The 20,619-nt window shown below is 36.3% G+C and overlaps 1 protein-coding gene across 1 annotated transcript; it reads left to right on the forward strand.

Annotated features, from left to right (window-relative positions):
- The first annotated feature begins 7,880 nt into the window (after positions 1 to 7,880).
- Positions 7,881 to 8,828, forward strand: LOC101400869 (olfactory receptor 10G9). The gene has a single exon (XM_004427178.2). The coding sequence runs from the start codon at positions 7,893 to 7,895 to the stop codon at positions 8,826 to 8,828; it is 936 nt and encodes a 311-aa protein (XP_004427235.2). The 5' UTR covers positions 7,881 to 7,892.
- The last annotated feature ends 11,791 nt before the right edge of the window (positions 8,829 to 20,619 follow it).

Raw genomic sequence — 20,619 nt, forward strand, 5'->3', positions numbered from 1 at the left:
TATCAGACAAGAGATGGGGAAGTTATCAGAGCGAGTAGTCAGCAATGTGGTAGTCTAAATGGACCAACCAGCAAAGAATTTTGCCAAGCCAGAAAGTCCTTCCCTCTTGATTAATATAACAAAATTCTACCAGGCCATAAATAGAGGCCAAAATTGAGCCACCATGAGTGTCATTGCCCTTACCCAATGCTCTGGTTGAGTCAGTTCACTGGTTCAGTGCCATTTTAGAGAAGGAAAGGCCAGGTATGCCTTACAATAGCATCATAAGCAGATACTGTGCATGTTCTTCCTAGATTTCCCCAAATGGACCCATATTTCTTCCATTCAGTAACTAGTCAAGGAAAAGACCCAAACCATTTTTAATGTCTGGAACTCTGGCTTTGTTTGCTGATAAATGGAGCTCTGAACCAAGCCCACCTTAGCAAAATGTCACAGTATCCTGCAATTATTTTCTAGTTCATGAGTGTGGAGTTGGAATTGATGTTCTCAGCAACCAAGAGAATCTACACATTGGCTTCCTGACCCAGGAGTAAGTAGGAACTGTTTTGATAGAGATGGTCATGTCGAAGCCCTGGGTCTCACCATTTTCAATAAAAGAGTCATAAAGATATGGTGTCTTTGGGGAGGCTCACGGAGATTAATACCACTGTCAAAGATTTGAAAGATTCAGAATGGAAATTTCTATCACGTCTCCATTTAACTCTGCAGAATGACAGAGAATTGTAAGTTTAATGAAGTGGTGACTAATATCATAGCTCTTGATCTAGATGTGGTCTTATTAAAATATATCAGAAGAACCATTAGCATGGCGATCCCCAAGTGATAAATGTTTTTAATTTGTAAAAATTTCCAAGTACAAACTGTCATACATAAAAAAATTCCACATACAAAATACATACGTACACATACATAATAATAAAAAACTAAACACATGTAATCATGATCCAATTTAAGAATAAAATGTTATAAGAACCACTGCAATGTCCTCTGTGCTTTTCTCCCATGACATCGTCTTGTCTCCTTATGAGAAATAATAACTATCCTGAAATTTCTGTTAACCCTTCCCTTGATTTTCTCTTATAAGTTTACCAACCATGTGTTCATTTCTGTTTTGAACTAATTAATATCAATGGAATCATATGGCAGTATTCTTACCTAAAAATTATGTTCTTGAAACTCATTGATTTTGATGGCTGTAGTTTACTCACTTTTGTTTTTTTACCTCTGTGATATCTATGTTATGAATAAAACACATTTTTTTCTTCTCTCTTTTTTCACATTGTTCTCTCCTTTTCCAAACAGTTGAGTTGTTCACATTTTTTTGATGTACATAAGCAGAGCTGCTAAGTATATTTTTGTATGTGGTAGGAAATACATATGTACAAATTTTATATGGATTCCTGCAAGAGGACTGCTGGATATACTCACATATCTGTAGCTATATTGAAGATCTAGTGTTTATACCAATTTTCACATTAACTGGGAGCATAAGAGAGCTCTTTTGGTCCACATTCTTGCTAGTACTTGGTATATTCAGATTTTACAATTTTTTTTCCTGATCTTGAAAGTATGAAATTATATCTTATTGTAATTTTAGTGTGCATTTCCTTGATTACTAATGAAGTTGAACATGCTTTCTTTGGTTTTAAACCATTCTTGTTTTTCACTCTCTCAAAAGTCTGTATGAGACTTTGTCTATTATTTTTATTTATTTTTATTTTACTTCTTGATTTATATAGACTTCCATATTACAACTACTAATACTTTTATTTTCTCTTTAGTTTACGTGTGGCTAATATCTTCTCTCATTGCATAACTTACATTTTCTCACCCTTATGATGTCTTTTGATAATTCAACCATATTAAAATTAAGAATTTCTATTTATTCTTTTTGTGTCTTTTAAAGAGAAATCCTTACTACACTTTGCATTTATTTATTCAAAGCTAACTTTTTATCACCTATGTGACAGGTACTCTTTCAGATCATGTTTTTTTTGTGTAATAGTATAATATGTAGTGATTTGTCCACTCATCAACAAGATATTACATTGGTTGACTACATGGGTAATACTATGCTAATAGGACCTGGTGGAAATAGAGGATATCCTTGCAAATTCATATGTATACTATATTGTGGGAGAAAAACCTAGAGAAACAAATAAACCTCAGTGACATTCCTGGTAGTCTAGTTGCCTTGGGGTGAGTTACACTAGTCCACAAAATCTGGTCGAGTTTTGATAACCTTCAAGAATGTCAGCTTGTACTGTGCTGAAGGTTCTTGTATTTCATTTTACTCCTGAAGCAGCTTTAAAGTAGTTCAAAGGATCTATATGAGGTACTGATAAAGAAGGAAGGGCATGACTTCCCATGACATTCTTATTTTCGCATGAAGGGGCTCTCCAAGGTTTCATTTTCTTGGCACACTGCATGATGAGAAATATCTGGCTGGTCGTATGAACACAAAATTGTAGAATTACTGGCTTTTATCCCTCTACTGAACAAAATATTTGTACTACACTTAAGGCAATAATTTTGCTACTTTACCCTCTTCCTTATGCAGACAGTAAATCTAGGTAATTCCATGGGATGCCTCTGCATTTAACTATATCCAGAGGTAAAAAGTAACAGCAAATGTTTGCAACCTAAATCGGCAATATCAAAATGTATTTGTGTCTTGCAGAAATAATGGCTTGATTCACCCTATTCGGTGACACCAACATGCTGAGTTTCCCGATAATAAAAAGTGTTAAAAAAAGCAGAATTCATTAATGTGAGCTATTACCTCATAACCATTTGCAAAATAAGTATTGTACCTCCTGCTTGTATTTTCTACATGGCTTTGACATGTGTATACTAACATGTTTTAGTTTTCTTCCCTCCATTCACTCCATTATTATATACGTGATATGTTCATGGTAACTTTATTATTTTGTCTGTAGATCACCAAATATTGAGTTAGGATTATCTCAAAACCAGAGATGCAATTGACATCACTCAGAGATTCCAGATTTGGATCTGGATGAAATGAATGGTGATATGTTGGAGTGGCTCCCTCTGTGAAGGGAGTGACATGAGGAATAAAGATGCACTTTATTAGGTGCTGATGTTGTGTGTGTGAATATGAGGGGAAGGGTGTATACAAATAGTGTGCAGTCAGTGTGGTGGACTGTCGTGGATCTTTATTGGTGTACTTATTTTCAGATAGTTTGGCTGCATTTCTTTTAAACTCTCTTCCTGTAAGTGGGATTGCCTTCTGATTTAGAAATATCAGATTCTTTCCCATTCATTCTAGCAAATATGGAACATGGGTATGAGATCTAGGCTTGGCCAATAAGATATGTCAACCTAGACTTTGGATTGGAAGCAAGCAGCAATAAAAGGTACATACAAGAGAAAATGAGTTCAGATGGTGACTATGACCACATTACCCACACAGTTTCAAAAGGCAGGGTTGACAACATGCCAGCAGTGCTTTAAGGGGTTTATGTCTGTGGTGATCATGAGCACTCAGTGGAGCTCAGCAGTTCTTGGAAAGAGCAGTGGAACCCTCACCAGGTATTTATCAGGCGTGATTTTACAATAATTATGCCTAGCTTTCATGTTTCCTGTTCCTTTTGCCAGTTTGATTTTTTGACTTTACTGTATTAGACTTTACTGTTTGTTACATGGGTATACGTGGGTGTGAGGGGGGTTGTGTTTTAACTGAAATATATATTTTTGTTTAGTTTACTTTTGTCACTTAAAATACAGATTGTGGACATCCCTACAGGTCAGTAGATCAATATACAATTCTTTTATTTTCTGGTTTCTTTATGCATACAATAATTTAAAGGTAATTAGATTATAGCATATATACTATATTATTATTTTTGTCTTTAAAATTATTTTGTTTCTTCTCATTACCACCACCCCTCAAGCCCAGATTAACAACCTCATTTATTTCCTTCTGCTCTTTCCCTCTGCTCCTATAATATAAAACTTGTTGCTGTTTGCTTTACAAAAATGGCACAATGCTAACCACACTTCTGTGCATCATGTTTCCCCCGCCACCATCCACTGAAAATATCTTATGAAAACCCTTCCAAGTTTGCTGATGTGGTTATAATTCAATCATTTTCATAGCTGGTTAATATTTCATGATGTAGCAATACCATGATTTATTCAACCATTCTTCTGTAGGAATATTCACTTGGCTTTCAGTTTTGCCAGTATAAACCATGTATCAACACACATGCTTGAATAAATATACTTATGTACTCATGCTTTTATTTTTATGAGATAGATTCCTGGAGTGAAATAACTGGATTTCAGAGAATATTTATTCTTTAAATTCAATAACTATTGTAGTATTGTGTTCCCAAAGAAGGTAGTGTAACTATACACATTTATACCAACAATATGGAAGATGAAGCTTTTCCCTTCATTGAAGCCAGCAATAGATGTTGATATTAGTAACTTGAATAGTTATCTTAATTTGTAATAGTTCAGACAAATCAATAAAACACTATTACCTTAAAAGAAAGAAATTAATAAAGTTCATGTAAGTCTAATTTATAAAATAAGATATACTGATGAAAGATCATGTGATTACTCATGCTTGTAAAAGCAATGAAAGTATGACAGCAATAGATTCTAATTATTACTTATACAACTAGGAAATAATTATGTATCTTTAAGGAGTTCTTTATGAAAAGTCACTCCAAAACTCTAAGCATCAAAAAAAGTTTGGGAACTTAGGTATTGTAAACCACAATAAAAAGATGGTGAAGGAGAGACTGATATTGAGATGGAGAGTGCACACAAGCGAAGACTATTTATGGATTCTGGACAACTGTAACTTGAGACCAAGCAGTTGTGAGTCTATCTGTATCACTATCTGGGAAGGGAAAAGGGTAACTGAGTCCTCCTTTCCTCTTAGGTGTAACTATTAGCTCCAGAAAGACATGAAATCTTCTCAGGAGGATTCAAACAACAAACACATAGGGAAATACGTGCATGATTATTAAAAACCTTTCATTAGTCTCTTCCTGTAGTTTTTCTGCTTATCAAGGAACCTCAAGACCCAAGAGTAATCCTATCCCCTGAGACACAAAATCAAGTTAAGCTCCTATGTACCCAGCCATGTTAGTTTCCATTCACTGAACTTTAACTAGTTAGGTCCTTGAGTAGACATGAACTACTCTTTCTCACCAAGGAATCACAGATATATCTGTTCCTTGAGTAATAACTTGAAAACTAGTGCCTTGTCATAACATGTAGAGAGTGAGAAATTGGGGGAAAAAACACCACAGACGAGTTTTATGCTGAAATGAATCACATACTGTAAGGTAAGTTCTTAGAAAGGCAGATTTTTTTTATTTTCCTCTGCTTTCTTAAACTTCCATTCACAGTTAAGATACTTGGGGATTGTTAGACTTCCTTCTAAATTTGGTTATCTAGTCTCTCTCTCTCTATGTATATACATATACAATTCTCTCTGTGTATGTACAATGCAGTTCATAATTGAGGGCCTACAAATAGGGACTAAGTTGCTGCAGCATGGACAAATGAGTCAAACGTTGACACCTCTGGTTGTTACTCCTGTCTAAGTCTCAGGCTACCTTGTAATTCATCTGATGAAAATTTTCATATAACATTTAATTTGAATGTGAGATTATCCTGGTGATAGGATCCCACTGGTACAAAAGAAATTTCAGAGATACATTTGTTCTATTTCTCGAGTTCTGATATCCATGTAGGTGATTAGGATAATTCTGTCTCTGTTACTCATTTTCTTAGTTGAAAAATATAACTTTAATATAGCTTAAGCCACATTGCCTGGAGATAGGATACATTTTGCCTGAGCTTTGCTAAAAGCAGAGATCCTTGTTTCTCTCATAGTGGTGAGCCAGTTTCATAGTCTTCTCTCAAGGAAAACTTAATAACAATCCTGAACTTGATAGTACTTTGGATTAAGTCAATAACATCATTTCTGCCTCACTTTTCATTTTACAGAATCCCAACTCTTCTTGACATCAAGCTGACATAGGTCCGTTCCTCTTGCATTTGTTCCATTTTTTCTGTCTCAGGAAAAATTTCCTGTTTAAATAAGAAGGATATACTTGATGGAATTATTTTCTCTTATGAGCGCATTGCCTGGATTTATGAGTATGAGGAATAGAAGATGGAGGAGGGATATTTTCTCTAGCAAAGCCAATATTAGGAAATATTTAGACATCTAGGATAGAAGGATGTATGTTAGAAAATTGGCCTCTACCAAATGGATTCTGGTTGGGGGAATGCATATGGTCTTTATGTTCTCAGAGCCTCATAAAGGATGGTCTAGTGTAAGAGAAGTGTGAGGCTGGCAGTGTATGAGGTTTGGTATCTTCTGGATCATATGGGAGATTGCAGGGATCCTACTATGGAGTTGAGATTTCTAATCTGCTCTGGTTGAAGTGAGAAAAGTCCCTTTATAAGCAGGTGATGGTAGAGAGACATCAATACTAGTACCAGAGATGAAATCTTCCTCAAAGATATAAATTTGAAATTGAGAAGTCTCTATAAAACAAAGAGATTTTATTTATTATCCATCTCTCTCTTTCTCTCTCTCTTTATATATATGTATATGGCAATTCTGTAATACAAAGCACAATGTTATAGGATTCACTATCGTTTATTGAGCAGTTATGTGCCAGACACTGTATTAAGTACTTTGCATGCAGTATCTTACTTAATACTTATAACTTCTCAGTGAGGTAGGTGATGTGATTACTGCCAAGTTATGTAGGACGACACAAGAGAATTATTTAGGTGCACTGTAGACTTTTGAAATGCTCGTTGTTATCAACAATTGAATTCCTGATTCTTTTTTTTTTTTTACTTTTTGATTCATTTCTTTTTATTGATTTCTATGGTTTAAGTGCTTTTTTAAAATTGTTTTTTAATTTTATTGTGGTCACATTGGTTTATAACATTGTATACATTTCAGGTGTACATCATTATACTTCTATTTCTGCATAGATTATATCAGGGTCACCACCCAAATACTAATTACAATCCATCACCACACAAATTCTTGGTTCTTTAAGTTTCCTCATGAACTCTGGAGAGAAAATAGAGTTGCAAATATCCCCCAACATTCTTGCCTCCAAGTGTACACTCCCTGTTAAATCACCTCCCCTTGAGTGTGGGTGGGACCTGTCAATATGGTGGAATATCACTCTCTTCGCTACATTATGTTACATTACACTTTGTCACAGCAAACTGGAGAGAGTCTCCTGCTGGCTTTGAAGAAATAAGCTGCCATGTTATCAGAGAGTCAGGTGGTTAGGACTTAAGGGTGGCTTCCAGAAATGGCTAGCAATGGTCTCTGGCAACAGCCAGCAAGAAAACAGGGGCCTCAGTCTCCAAGCTGCAAGGAAATGAATTCTGCCAACAACCTCAATAAGTTTTGGAGGAGGATCCTGAGCCTCGGATGAGATTATAGTCTCAGATGAGATTACAGACCCAGTGACACCTTGATTTCAACTTGGTAAGACTTGAGCAGAGGACTCAGCTGACCTGAGTCTGAAAATTGTAAGATAGTAAATTTAAATTGTTTCATGCTGCTATATGTGTGGTAATTTAAAATACACAAATAGAAATTAGTGCCATGGATTTATTCTACTTCGTTTTGCATATATCTGTGTGTGCCTCTACTTGTGCGTGTGTTTGTGAGACAGAGAAACAGATGATGAAATCTTTCCATCACCTTTACCAAAAAGCTTTGTAACAAGCAAAATTGAGTATAACTCTAGAGTTATCTACCATGGATGATGTATTTGCTACATAAAGAATGGGTTCTCAGTTCCCAATTAAATGCTGGATGTTTTTTATATTCTCACAGGGAGAGGGACCAAAGGTGTGGAAAAATGACAAATGTGAGCCTCATGACAACATTCATCCTCATGGGCCTTCCCCATGCACCAGCACTGGACACCCCCCTCTTTGGAATCTTCTTGGTGATTTATGTACTCACTGTGGTGGGGAACCTCCTCATCCTGCTGGTGATCACGGTGGATTCCCACCTCCACACCCCCATGTACTACTTCCTGACCAACCTGTCCTTCATTGACATGTGGTTCTCCACAGTCACTGTGCCCAAAATGCTGATGACCTTGGTCTCCCCAGGAGGCAGGGCTATCTCCTTTCACAGCTGTGTGGCCCAGCTCTACTCCTTCCACTTCCTGGGGAGCACAGAGTGTTTCCTCTACACAGTCATGTCCTATGACCGCTACCTGGCCATCAGTTACCCGCTCAGGTACACCAGCATGATGAGTGTGAGAACGTGTACCCTCCTGGCCACAAGCACATGGCTCAGTGGCTCTCTGCACTCTGCTGTCCAGACCACACTGACGTTCTGTTTGCCCTTCTGTGGGCCCAACCAGATCCAGCATTACTTCTGTGATGTGCCGCCCATCCTCAAACTGGCCTGTGCAGACACCTCTGCCATTGAGATGGTCATCTTTGTCAACATCGGGATAGTGGCCTCGGGCTGCTTTCTCCTGATAGTGCTGTCCTATGTGTCCATTGTCTGTTCCATCCTGAAGATCCGCACCTCAGAGGGGAGGTGCAGAGCCTTTCAGACCTGTGCCTCTCATGGCATTGTGGTCCTTTGTTTCTTCCTTCCGTGTGTCTTCATTTACCTGAGGCCAGGCTCCAGGGATGCTGTGGATGGGGTTGTGGCAGTTTTCTACACTGTGCTGACGCCCCTTCTAAACCCCGTGGTGTACACCCTGAGGAACAAGGACGTAAAGAAAGCTCTGGTGCAGCTTAAGGACAAAGTAGCATATTCGGAGAGCAAATAAACGCTCAATGTAGATATGCTCATTTAAGAAAAATAGTAATATAATTTAGTCATCAACATATAATTTATTACATGTATGGTTCTCAGTATTAAACATTATCCAAAACCCCCTATCAGGAATATTCGTTTCACATATTTTTCTGAGGAATTGAAAAAAATCACAATTAATATTTTATTTACAATGACCATGCTTAAATTTTGATCCCTCAACTCATTTCTCTATAATAGGTTTATTTTACCTTTTTTTTATTTTTACAATTTTATTTACCTACAGTTGACATATAACATTGTTTTATCTTTTTAAAAAAATAGATATTTTGATTGGCTCTCAGATACAGAGCATTGAACTTTTCATATAACTACGTTGATAATATGGTTTTTCTGCTTATGTCTTATGGACACACACATGGGAATTTACGGTCCTGGGGATATTGTTCAAAGAGAGCAACAAATATCAGAGGTCATTTACTTGTGGTTGCATCTGTGCAACTGCCCTCTCAATTCACTTAGTGCCTTTGTGAGTGTTTGTGTGTATGTGTGTGTGTTTATTTGTGGGTCCCAAGTTGACTACCCTCTTCCTTAGCAATCTTGACCCTGCTAATTGCTCCCACATTGAAAGAGTTCTAAACTTCTTCTGAACAGCTTGCTATCTCTCTAGGAAGTTCTGCCAGGACCAGCTGTGGCTCTGACATGCTCCTTTCAGTAACTGAAGACGATCCCTACCTTGCAAGAGCCCTATAGTTTCCCGGGTTTGGTGAGTCAAATCAGGACAAAGCTATCAGCAGATACCACTAGTCCCAGCACATACTCTGACCTTGAATTCCTGTGCTACCTGACCAGTGGCCCATATTTAGCACAGAACTGTTCTGTGCTGGTTCCTTTTACTACAGATGGAAGTGATTAGTCATGCTGCCCAGATAGCTCCTTCTCCCTCCATCTTAGAGTCTTGGAAATTCAGCTACACCAAATGACAACCTGCTCTGGGACAGGACGCCCCACATTGCAGGCTGGGGCCAATAGTGTTTCCTATTTAGAGGGTAGAAAAATGAAAATATAATTAAATAACTAGTTATCATAGGATTTCAACATATTTCTTTTACAAATTAGAAAAATAAGACCTGGTAAAGACAAGACCCCCTAAAATACCTAACGCATAGCTACATAGCCCGTACTTGTGGCCATCCACATGGAATGGATGAAGTGCTGTAACTGCATTAAACAAAAACAAATATTGGCTCAAATAAGTTTAGAAATAATTTTATGCCCTGTTCCTCAAGTTCTCATCTGTAGAAGATCCGCTCTCAAAATACTGTTACGAGGGTTAAATGAGTTAATAGAAGTAAAAACGTTTGAGTGATACTGATTTATACTAAATTATTAATCAGAGTTTTAAAATTCAAACCTGGGGCCACCAGCCAGATAGCCTGATTCTCAGAATGATTCTCTTTACAAATTAATTCAATGATTTACTAGCCACTGACATAGTATATTTGAAGATGCATGATGTAGCTTTCTTTAAATCACTGATCATAAATTACTTTCATGATTAACACCATTATTGACAATGTAATCATTCTGATTAATTAACTATTTTACTAGTTTTCAAGGAGTTTAACTATAATACAATACTTGTAACATTAAATTTATCAAATTAAATTATTCTAGAATAATTCAGAGGCAAAACAGTAGACATTACTGAGCTTAGGGTGTGTTAGACACTTTATAAGTTAATCATTGTAAGAATCCTATGAGATGGATAATGTTTATTATATAAGATGAGAAAACCAAGGAAGATTAGGTTACTTAAATTCACACGGTTAGTGAGGAATATGGTCAAGGTTTAATCCCAGAGCATCTGGTACCAAAGCCATGGTGTTAAATTCTACCCTACATTGCTATCGCTGAATTTCAGGAACTTGCTATGTCTTTGTAGAGCAGGACAATATCAATTAACATCAATAATCTTTGAAATAACAAAGCACAGATTTTGTATAATTATGTGTATTTTATATACCAAAGTAGGATATTTTTTAAAACTACATTTTTTTATACATAGACTATGAAAAACACCTTATCTACTCTCCCTCTGCCTGATTTAGATTCTAAATGCTTCATCACTCTGTGTCACCCCATCTGTTTACTTGTATGCTCCACATTACACAGTGGATTCCTCAAGGAAAAATACTGTCTTAACCCTGTAGTAATCCACCTATATAAATCTTGGTCTGATTTCTTTAGAATATTCTTCCTGCTACAGATCCTTTCCATTTCCAAATATGTTTCCTTTTTTTTGAGGGTTCAGTTTCTGATCCATACTCATAATATTAGATCTCATTCTTAAAAAGATGCCTTCTTTCCCTATCTGTGCAGTTCCTACCTTCTTTGTTCAAGTCCTTAATAACTTTAGTTTGTTAAACATTTCCATTTCAAGATAAAGCTATTACATTAAACATAGTACATCTAAAACTAAACTTTTTTTCCTCTTCTTCAACATTTGTCTCTTGTGTGCTATGATTGGCCCAATAAAAGTACCCCAAAACTCAGAAGGTCTGCCCGTAATCCTTCCCCATACATTTCTTCTTCAGGGAATTGAAAAAGGGTAAGAGAAGAGATATAGAGAAAGATGATGGAGGTAGGATGGCATTTAAAAGCTCTGGATGATAAAGAAAAATGATGGATAACTTTAATACTTCAATAGTGAATCCTTTATATTATCAAATAATAATGGGGACAACCTTATTTTGCAACACTTTATTGTGCCCTTATTATGCGCTAAGAGTTATCAGTACTATTTTCAAAAGGGGAAAATAAAAAAAGAATAAAGTAATTCAACATTGGTGTTTGCATTCCACATAGAGAACGATGAAATCTGAGTAAATCTTTCGTCACATTCTGCCACATTTTGATGTATTCTTTTGGATTTCTCTTTGAAACAGCAGCTCTGGAGTACTAAACTTGTCCACTGAGGCTCATTATTAGTGCTGTCATTCCTCTAATAACCTGAATTTTTAAAATATTGTTCGGTAATTGCATGGTGTGTCTGACTGATTCCTTGAAGCTATATTTTCTGAGTTAACTAGTAGTTGAAAAGGGTCTTAAATTATAGAAGTAAATAGCTAAGTTATAAGAAGCATAATGCTAACATAGAAAGAATATGGCTCAAATCTAGAATAAACAGAGAACTTTTATAGTGATCCCAATGCTGATAGTTGTTCATCAGTTCAGTGCTGCTTTCTCAATTAATTAGTCAATGCAATAATTCCCTCAACAATTTTAGTTAAGGGACTACTTTATTTAAGGCACAAGAGATACAGAACATCAAGACAGCATTTGTGTTCCAGAACTTCAGAGTCCAATGGGAAACACATAAGTAAACAAACTAATTTTAGAGGGTCATAAAGTTTATATGAGGTGCCATGGTAAACCACATGGCATCTGACACAGATTAGGTAGTGGAGTGAATCACCATGCGAAAATAAAGAAAATTACATATACAGATAACAAAGCCTTGCTCCAACCACATAACTCAAAATAATTAACATGTAGAGTAGGAATAATACCAAGATTAAGTTTATGTGTTTTGGAGTCTGCACAAAATTCACAGAACCTCTGTTTTCCAGGCCAAATCACAAAGCATTTTGAGTCTTTTAGTTCTAATGAGAAGATAATTTGGACACAAGAGACTAAATCCAAAGCATTCCACATTTCTTTTATTCCCTGATAATCTCAATGTCCAGACCATGCATACATATGGGCCAGGACTCCCCAACCACAAGCAGGCCAGAAGGTGCAATGCTACCATGTCCCTCTGGCGGAGATGAGGAAGTATTAGGTGGACTGCACTGAGTGTTGACTCAAATGTTTAGAGTGTGACTCTATTTTTCTCACTGTGGGCAAAATTAAGACCAAGCATATCTCCTCCTCCTTGGTAGAATGGGAGGATTTTTTCAAAATGGGTATTGTCCTATCCTTATTCAAAGTTATCATGAGCAAAATATTTCCAAGGGACTTTATTTTCATACAGTCATGCATCGCTTAATGACAGGGATATGTTCTGAGAAATGTATCATTAGGCGATTTTGTTATTGTGTGAACATCATAGAGTGTACTTACACAAATCTAGATGGTATAGCCTGCTATATACCTAGGCTATATAGATCTAATCTTATGGGACCACTGTCATATATGCAGTTTGTTGTTGACTGAAATGTCATTTTGTGGCCCATGACATATTTTGGATACTCATACTACCAAAAGTGACTAGAAGGCATGCATATTAAATCAAAAGGGACATTTGTGAAATTGTAAAGATTCAATATCACTCTATCCATCTAATTTACCCATGGTTAGCAGGGGTAGTAGAAAATCATAATACAATTTTGAAATTATAATTGAAATTCATCCAGCAGCAATTCTGAAGTTGTCAAATGCCCTGATGATAGCAATTAAGATCATTAGATATAAATAGAAGAGAAGGACTCTCCTGGAGTAAACTATGAATGGATAAGACATGTGAGACTTTTTGCCACTCCTCTAAAGGCTGCCCACTGGCTATATTTCCACATATTTGATGATGTGGTATTATAGTATTTGAAATCATTAATGAAGTGGGCCAAGCCATTTACTTGTGGGAAAACTCTAAAAATCAACACAGAGAGCAATACCATAATAGGCAGCCTGCTGTATATTCATTAAACATCACTGTCAGAGGCCATACTAAGTTCTACTCAGCACGAGGAGTGCAACACAAGGATTACTGATTTACGTTCCCATATGTTCAAAGGTGGTAGCAGTAGTGTACAAGAATTATTTGCCATTCCAAGTCCACTTCTATCCATCTAGCATGAATTTAAACTTACCCAAGACTTGTTGACAAGTGTGACAAATCTTGAACCCATAAAGACATTCGTTTCCATTACATTATTTTTTATTTTTATCATTTCCTTTTGATTCTATATTAGAGTTTCCATCTCTCTGCTTACATTATCTGTTTGTTCTTTCATCTCGTCCTCTTTTTCCATTAACAGCTCTTAACATATTAATCATAGTTGTTTTAAATTCTGTCTGATTATTCCAACATCTATGTCATAACTGGGAATGGTTCTGATGAGTACTTTATCTCTTCAGACTGTTTTTTCTTGCTTTTTAGTGTGCCTTGTAACTTTTTGTTGAAAGCTGGGCATGTTGTATTGGGTAATAGAAACTGAGATAAATAGGCTTTTAGTGTGAGGATTTATAATCTGGCTAGCAGTTGGATTGTGTTTACTGCTTGTAGTAGCTGTAGGTGCCAGAGGCTTCGAATTCCTCTAATGTCCTGTTTTTGTCTGCCTGTTTAAGCATCCTTAAGTATTCCTCCTCAAAGAGAGTCTGTGTCTTTCAACTCTTTCAGCTATAACCCACTATTACCATAATGGAGCTCTGTTGGTGTAGTGGTAAAGGTGGAGAGAAGGAGATTATTCTACAATATTCTGATTCAATGCTATTGTTTTTTAGTGGTCCTATGTGTTTGGAGCTGTGATCTTCACAATTACTTCTCCAGCCCATGTTCCATTTTCTCTACTACCTTCCTCAGCTATAGCATTCCCAATTTAATTTCTTGTAGCTCTGACCTCTGTTAACCATACTTTTCCCCATTTAGGTAAGACAGGAAGGCTAGATGAGTCACACCCTGTAGTGGGAGAAGTGCTCTTCTCCCGGTTGGGATAAGGCTCTGGCAGAGTCTTTTCTCCTAGACAGAACAGGCCTTTGTTATGGAGAAGTCTCTGGGTATATTTTATAATGGTTACTTTTATCCTGACTCAACCAGGGTCAAGAAGAGAATTTTCTTGGCTCTTCACTATAAGAAACTGGTGGGCTTCCTAGAGGTAAAGTCCATGAAAGTATTAGTGCCCCACTAAAGATGGCAGCCCTCTGGAGTTTCTCATTGTCATGTTAGTCCACATTTAGCCTCCATTCACTGTCAAAATCATCATTTAAGAGTTCCTATTATTTTATGGCTCCAATAGCTTCTGGACTACATAAGCAAACCTCAGCTATATCTCTGGTGGACCCTTTCTTTTCAGATTTTGCGGTGGCAATTTGCTCTGTGACCTCAGTTTTCTGATGGGTCCAAGAAAAGTCTTGATTTTCCGTTTGTCCAGATTTTTCTTGTTGTAAGAACACAAGTGAAAACTTCCAAGGTCTTTACATGTTGGGACTGAAACCAGAAGTCACAAATCATGACTTTTTAAGCTTGACGGTTGAATATTGTTTTAATGATACAACATTTATTCAGGTTTACTTATATGTTTGATTTTTTTAACTTTCTATTTTTTCTTGTATCTCAAATATTTCACCCAGGATAAATTTTATTATTGTATTATATTTTTTAAAATTCTTGACAAGAGCCTATTAGTGGTAAATACTTTCAGTTTTTTAATGTCTCCAAATATTATTTCACACTCATTCTTGATAGTTGCTTAGCATACAATTCTTGATTTACAGTCATTTTCTCACATTTTTTGCACTTTAATTCAATATTTATTGATTTCCATCATTGCTGAAGATCAAATAACTGTTAAAATATTATTTCCCTGAAGAATGACTTACTAATAGCAATTTTCACAAGTCATATATTTTAAAGCTATTTTGCTAAGTTCATACAAATTTGAGATATTAATATCTGCCTGTAAATTGACCTTTTTTTTACGAAATGCCCCTTATATCTTTTACTTCATACCTTAAAGTCCACTTTATCTGATATTAATTTAGACATGTCAGGTTTTATTTCCTAGTATTTTTGTGGCATAAATTTTCCACTCTTTTACTTTCTATTTCTTTGTGTATGTATTTGTATTTAATGTAGTTTCTTATAAACCATATATAATTAAATATTTTTTAGATTGCCTGGTAACATTTTTATTGTTTTTTTTGGTAGTTACTCTACCTGTTATTATTGATATAGTTAGGTTTAAATTTAACATTTTGCTATTTGTTTTCAATCCATATCTTTAAATTATTTTTTCTTTATCTCTGAACTTTTTCTGTCTTTTTTTGTTTAATCAAAGTTTTTACTTATTAAGTTTTTTCTTTATTTAATTTACTTTTTTGTTATTTTAACTATTTTCATTATTTTATATTTTTGTGATATTCAATAACATTTTAATATTATAATTTACTTACATTAGTACTTTTAACATATCCTAAATAATCCAAGACCCTTACAGTCATTTACCTCCATGCAACAGCTTCCCGTATGTTTTATATTGTTGTCCTATATTTTACATCTATGTATGTTATGAACCTCAAAAGATGTTATTGTTGGTGCTTCAAATAGTCAACAGTCTTTTATATTTACCTGTATATTTATCCTTTCCGGTACTATTTATTCCTTCTTGCACTTCCATCTGGAACCTTTTCATTCAATTTTGGAATTACCTTTAGTAATATTTATACTGTGGACTATGTTTTATGCAATTGATACCTGTTTACAGAGGTGGTTAAGTCTGTTACCAGCTACTTTGTCACGGCTGTGTAGAAATAACAGTTTTTCTTTATTTTTTAATTTTTAATTTGACTTTTCTCTTTCCTTACTTTTAAAAGTCAACTTTATAGAGGTATAATTTGCATACACTAAAATGCATCCATTTTAGGTGCAGTTTAATGTGTATTGACAAATGTTATCCACCACCACAATCAAGATAAAAATACCTTTACATTTCCACTATAGAATCTCTTGTATCTCTTTTCAGTCATTCCTCCTCCACCCTAACACCTAGACTGATTTCTTTTGTTCATCTTTCTTTTCTTCATTCATCTATGTATTTGTGCATATCAATAATTCATTTCTCACTGAATGGTAGTCTATTGTAAATATGTCACAATTTATCACCTATTGCTTAACATTTGCGTTGCTTCCAGTTTTGGTATATTACAAATAAAGATGCTATGCAGATTTATTTGCAAATATTTGTGTGGACATATGTTTTCAATTATCTTGGGTAAACATCAAAAAGTAGAATTGCTATGTCAAATGATAAGTCAAATTACAAGTGTATGTTTAATATTCTAAGAAACTGTCTGATTGTTCTGCACGCTGATTATAACACTTTGTATGTCCACTAGCAATATATGAGTTCCAATTGCTCTGCATCCTCACTAATGTTTGATGTTGTCAGTTCCTTTATTTTAGCCATTTGATTATGTGTGGTAATATCTTATTACTGTTTAATTAACATTTCACTGCTGATTAATAATGTTGAGTACTTTTTCATCTTTTTATTGGCTGTTGACATGTTTCCTTTGTGAAGTGTGTGGCCAAATCTTTTGCCCGTATCTCATTGGGTTGTTTGCTTTTGATTATTGGCTTGTGGGATATCTTTACATATCTTAGATTCATATTTTTTATTGGATATATGGATAATAAATATTTGCATCCAGTGTGTGTTTTGCCTACTCATGTCCTTATTAATATCATTTGAAGAACAGAATTTTTAATTTTAATAAAATCCAATTTTTAGCTCATTTTTATGACATGCTTTTCTGTCATTTCTAAGACTTCTAAGAAATCTTTTTCCATGTTTATGAAAATTTTCCACCACTTTTTTCTCTAGAAAGTTAATAGTTTTAGCTTCTACATTAGGTCAATAATCCAATTTAAGATAATTTTCTCATATAGAGTGAGGTAATAGTCAAGTTCAGTTTTTTTGATGGATAACCAGCTTTTATAGCATCATTTTTTGAAAGCACTATACTTTCTCCTTTGGCATTTAATTAAAAATCAACTGAGGAGACAGTGACATCAGTGTCATGGTGGAGTGAGTTGTTCCCTTTGTCTCTCCCTTCTAAGTTACAACCAGTGAGACATCCATTGACCAAGAGAAGATTCCCTAAACAGAACAACAGGATGCCTAAGAAATCCATGCATCTATACATCTGAAAGTGGGTGGACTGGACCCTCTGGAGGCAGTGGTACTAGGGGGGCAGCAGCCTCTGCCTCCCCCTACAGCAGCAATCCAAGATGTGGATCCTCACACTGACCCACATGCCTGCAAGCAGTTGCTGTGGGGGCAAAAAGAAAAAAAAATAGGAGCTGCTTGCTCCTTGCCCATCTTCCAGTGGATCTAGCCTGCATGCCTGTGAGTGGTCATGGTGTGGGCAGAAAAAAATAGACATGGCTTTCTCCCTGCCTGCCTCCCACCAGATCCTGCTCACTTGGCCCCTACTGGCAGTGGCCACGTCTTTCCAACAATAGGGATAGTATACAAAAATTGGATTTTCCAGGCTGGGGTGGAGTGCCCTGATGTGAGTTTTCAAAACACACCAGCTAGCACTTGAGACCAGAGGCTGCACAGTAAGCGGCAATAAAAACTTTTCCCTGCTTAGCCCCTGCTCCCCCTTAGTGGTAGCAGGTGGAACCTGTGACTAGAGGTTTCAGGAACCACAGCAGAATCAGTGACCCAGATCCCAGTCATGGCAGCCCCACCACCAGTATCACCAGCAGTGGGGCCTGCATAAAAGTCTCCAGGTCCCTTGACCCCTGGCAATGACAGAGACACCCATGAACCCAGCGGCCTTGGCAGTGGTGCAAGCAGCACCCCAAGGCAACCCATGATCAGTAGTGCAGGTGGTGCATGGGGCAGCAGCATCCAAGCCCCTGGAGAGCCTAGAGAGAGCCAGTGTAGCAACACGAGACCCAAGCAACCCTGGAAGCAGTAGAAGTGCTTGCAACCTGGTGACCTTGGTAACAACACCTGAGACTGCAGCAACATCATAAGCAGCAAGGCACGAGTAACCTCAGAGGCACGAATGGCACAAGGAGGGCATTGATGGTGCCTCTGGCAGAGGCAGTGGAGAGTGGAAAGTGCAGGTTCTCAAGTACAATCAGAAGCAGCTCAGAACCAAAGTAACCAAAGCTGTACCCAAAAAAAAGAAAGGTGGTTATTCTCTCAGATGTGCTGTCAGAGGATTAACTCATCAAACACCATGAAGAACTATAGTAACACAGCAAACAGAAGAAGAATGATAACTTTCCATAAACCAACCCTGAAGTCACAGAAGATTAAAATCTAACTGACAGAGAATTCAAAATAGCTATCATAAAGAAACTCAACAAGTTACAAGAAAACTCAGATAGACAGTGCAATGAGCTCAGGAATAAATGAACAGAAATAGTACTTCACCAAAGAGTTTGAAATTCTAAAAAAACCAAATAGAAATTCTGGAGATGAAGAACACAATTAATTAGGTGAAAAATAACATAGAAATTATTAAAAGTAGAGCAGACCATGTGAAGGAGAGAACTAGTCAGACTGTGGATAGAAACCTAGAAATGATTCAGGTGGAGGAGAATAGAGAATTAAGATTAAAAATAAAATGAAGAAATTCTTTGAGAAATATCTCACTCACTTAGGAAAAGTAACATAAGGGTTATAGGTATCTCAGAAAGAGAAGAGTGGAAGAAAGGAGCAGAGAGCTTATTCAAAGAAATAACAGCAGAGAACTTCTCAAACCTAGGGAAGGAACTGGACACATGAGTTCATGAATATAATAGAATTCCTAATTACCTCAATTCAAAAAGACCTCTCCAAGGCATATAATATTAAAACTGGCAAACGTCATTGACAAAGAAAAAATATTAAGGGCAGCAAGAGAGGAGAAAATAACCTACAAAGGAATTCCCATCAAGGTTTCAGTAGATTTCTCAGCAGAAACCCTACAGGATAGGAGAAAGTGGAATGATATAGTCAAAATATTGAAGGACAAAAACCATCAACCAAAAATACTGTATCCAGTGAAATTATCCTTCAGATATGATGGAGAAATAAAAGCTTTCCCAGACAAACAAAAGCTGAGGGAATTCATCACAACTAGACCTGCCTTACAAAAAATGTTGAAAGGATTGTGCCTACCTGAAACAAAAAAGCAAAGGTTTACAAAGCTTTGAGCAAGGAGATAAATAGACAGCCAGAATCAGAAAATAGAAGCTCTACATCACAATAGGTTAGTAAACAATTATAACATAAAGGATAAAGGGAAAGAAAGCATCAAAAATTAGTATAACCACTTCATGGGGCCGGCCCCATGGTGTAGTGTCTGAGTTCAGTGTGCTCTGCTTTGTTTGGTTGGGATCCTGGGTGCGAACCTAGACCACTCTTCAGCCATGCTGAAGTGGTGATGCACATACAAAATAGAGGGAGATTGGCGCAAATGTTAGCTCAGGGCTAATCTTCCTCAAGCAAAAACAAAAAACAAAAAAACAAGGAGGAAGATAGGCAACAGATGTTAGCTCAGAGTAAATCATCCTTACCAAAAAAATAAAAAATAAATAATAAAACAATTAAGTATAGCCACTTCAATTTAGTCACAAACTCACAGCACAAAAAAGAATTATTTGTGACAACAGAAACATAGAAGGGGAAGAGGAATGGGATGGGACTTGCATAGGTTAATGGAAATAAGATGTTATAAGCCAAAGAAGGACTATCTCATCCATGAGATCTTTTCACAGAAAACCACCAAACTAAAATGGCAGACAGAAATACAAGGAAAAAGAAACAATGGAAGTATTGAACAACCAGAAAACAAAAGATAAAATGGCAGTATTAAGCTCACATATATCAATAATTATTCTAAATGTAAATGGATTGAATTCACCAAAAGACACAGAGTGGCTGGATGGATTAAAAAACAAGACCCAACAATATGCTGCCTCCAGGAAACACATCTCAGCTCTAAAGACAAACACAGGCTCAGAGTAAAGAGATGGCAGATGATACTCCAAGTAAATGGCAAGCAAGAGAAAGCATGTGTAG

Source organism: Ceratotherium simum, chromosome 7 (assembly GCF_057802395.1).
Source record: "Ceratotherium simum simum isolate JZ-2026a chromosome 7, ASM5780239v1, whole genome shotgun sequence".
In the NCBI taxonomy this organism is placed as follows: domain Eukaryota; kingdom Metazoa; phylum Chordata; class Mammalia; order Perissodactyla; family Rhinocerotidae; genus Ceratotherium; species Ceratotherium simum.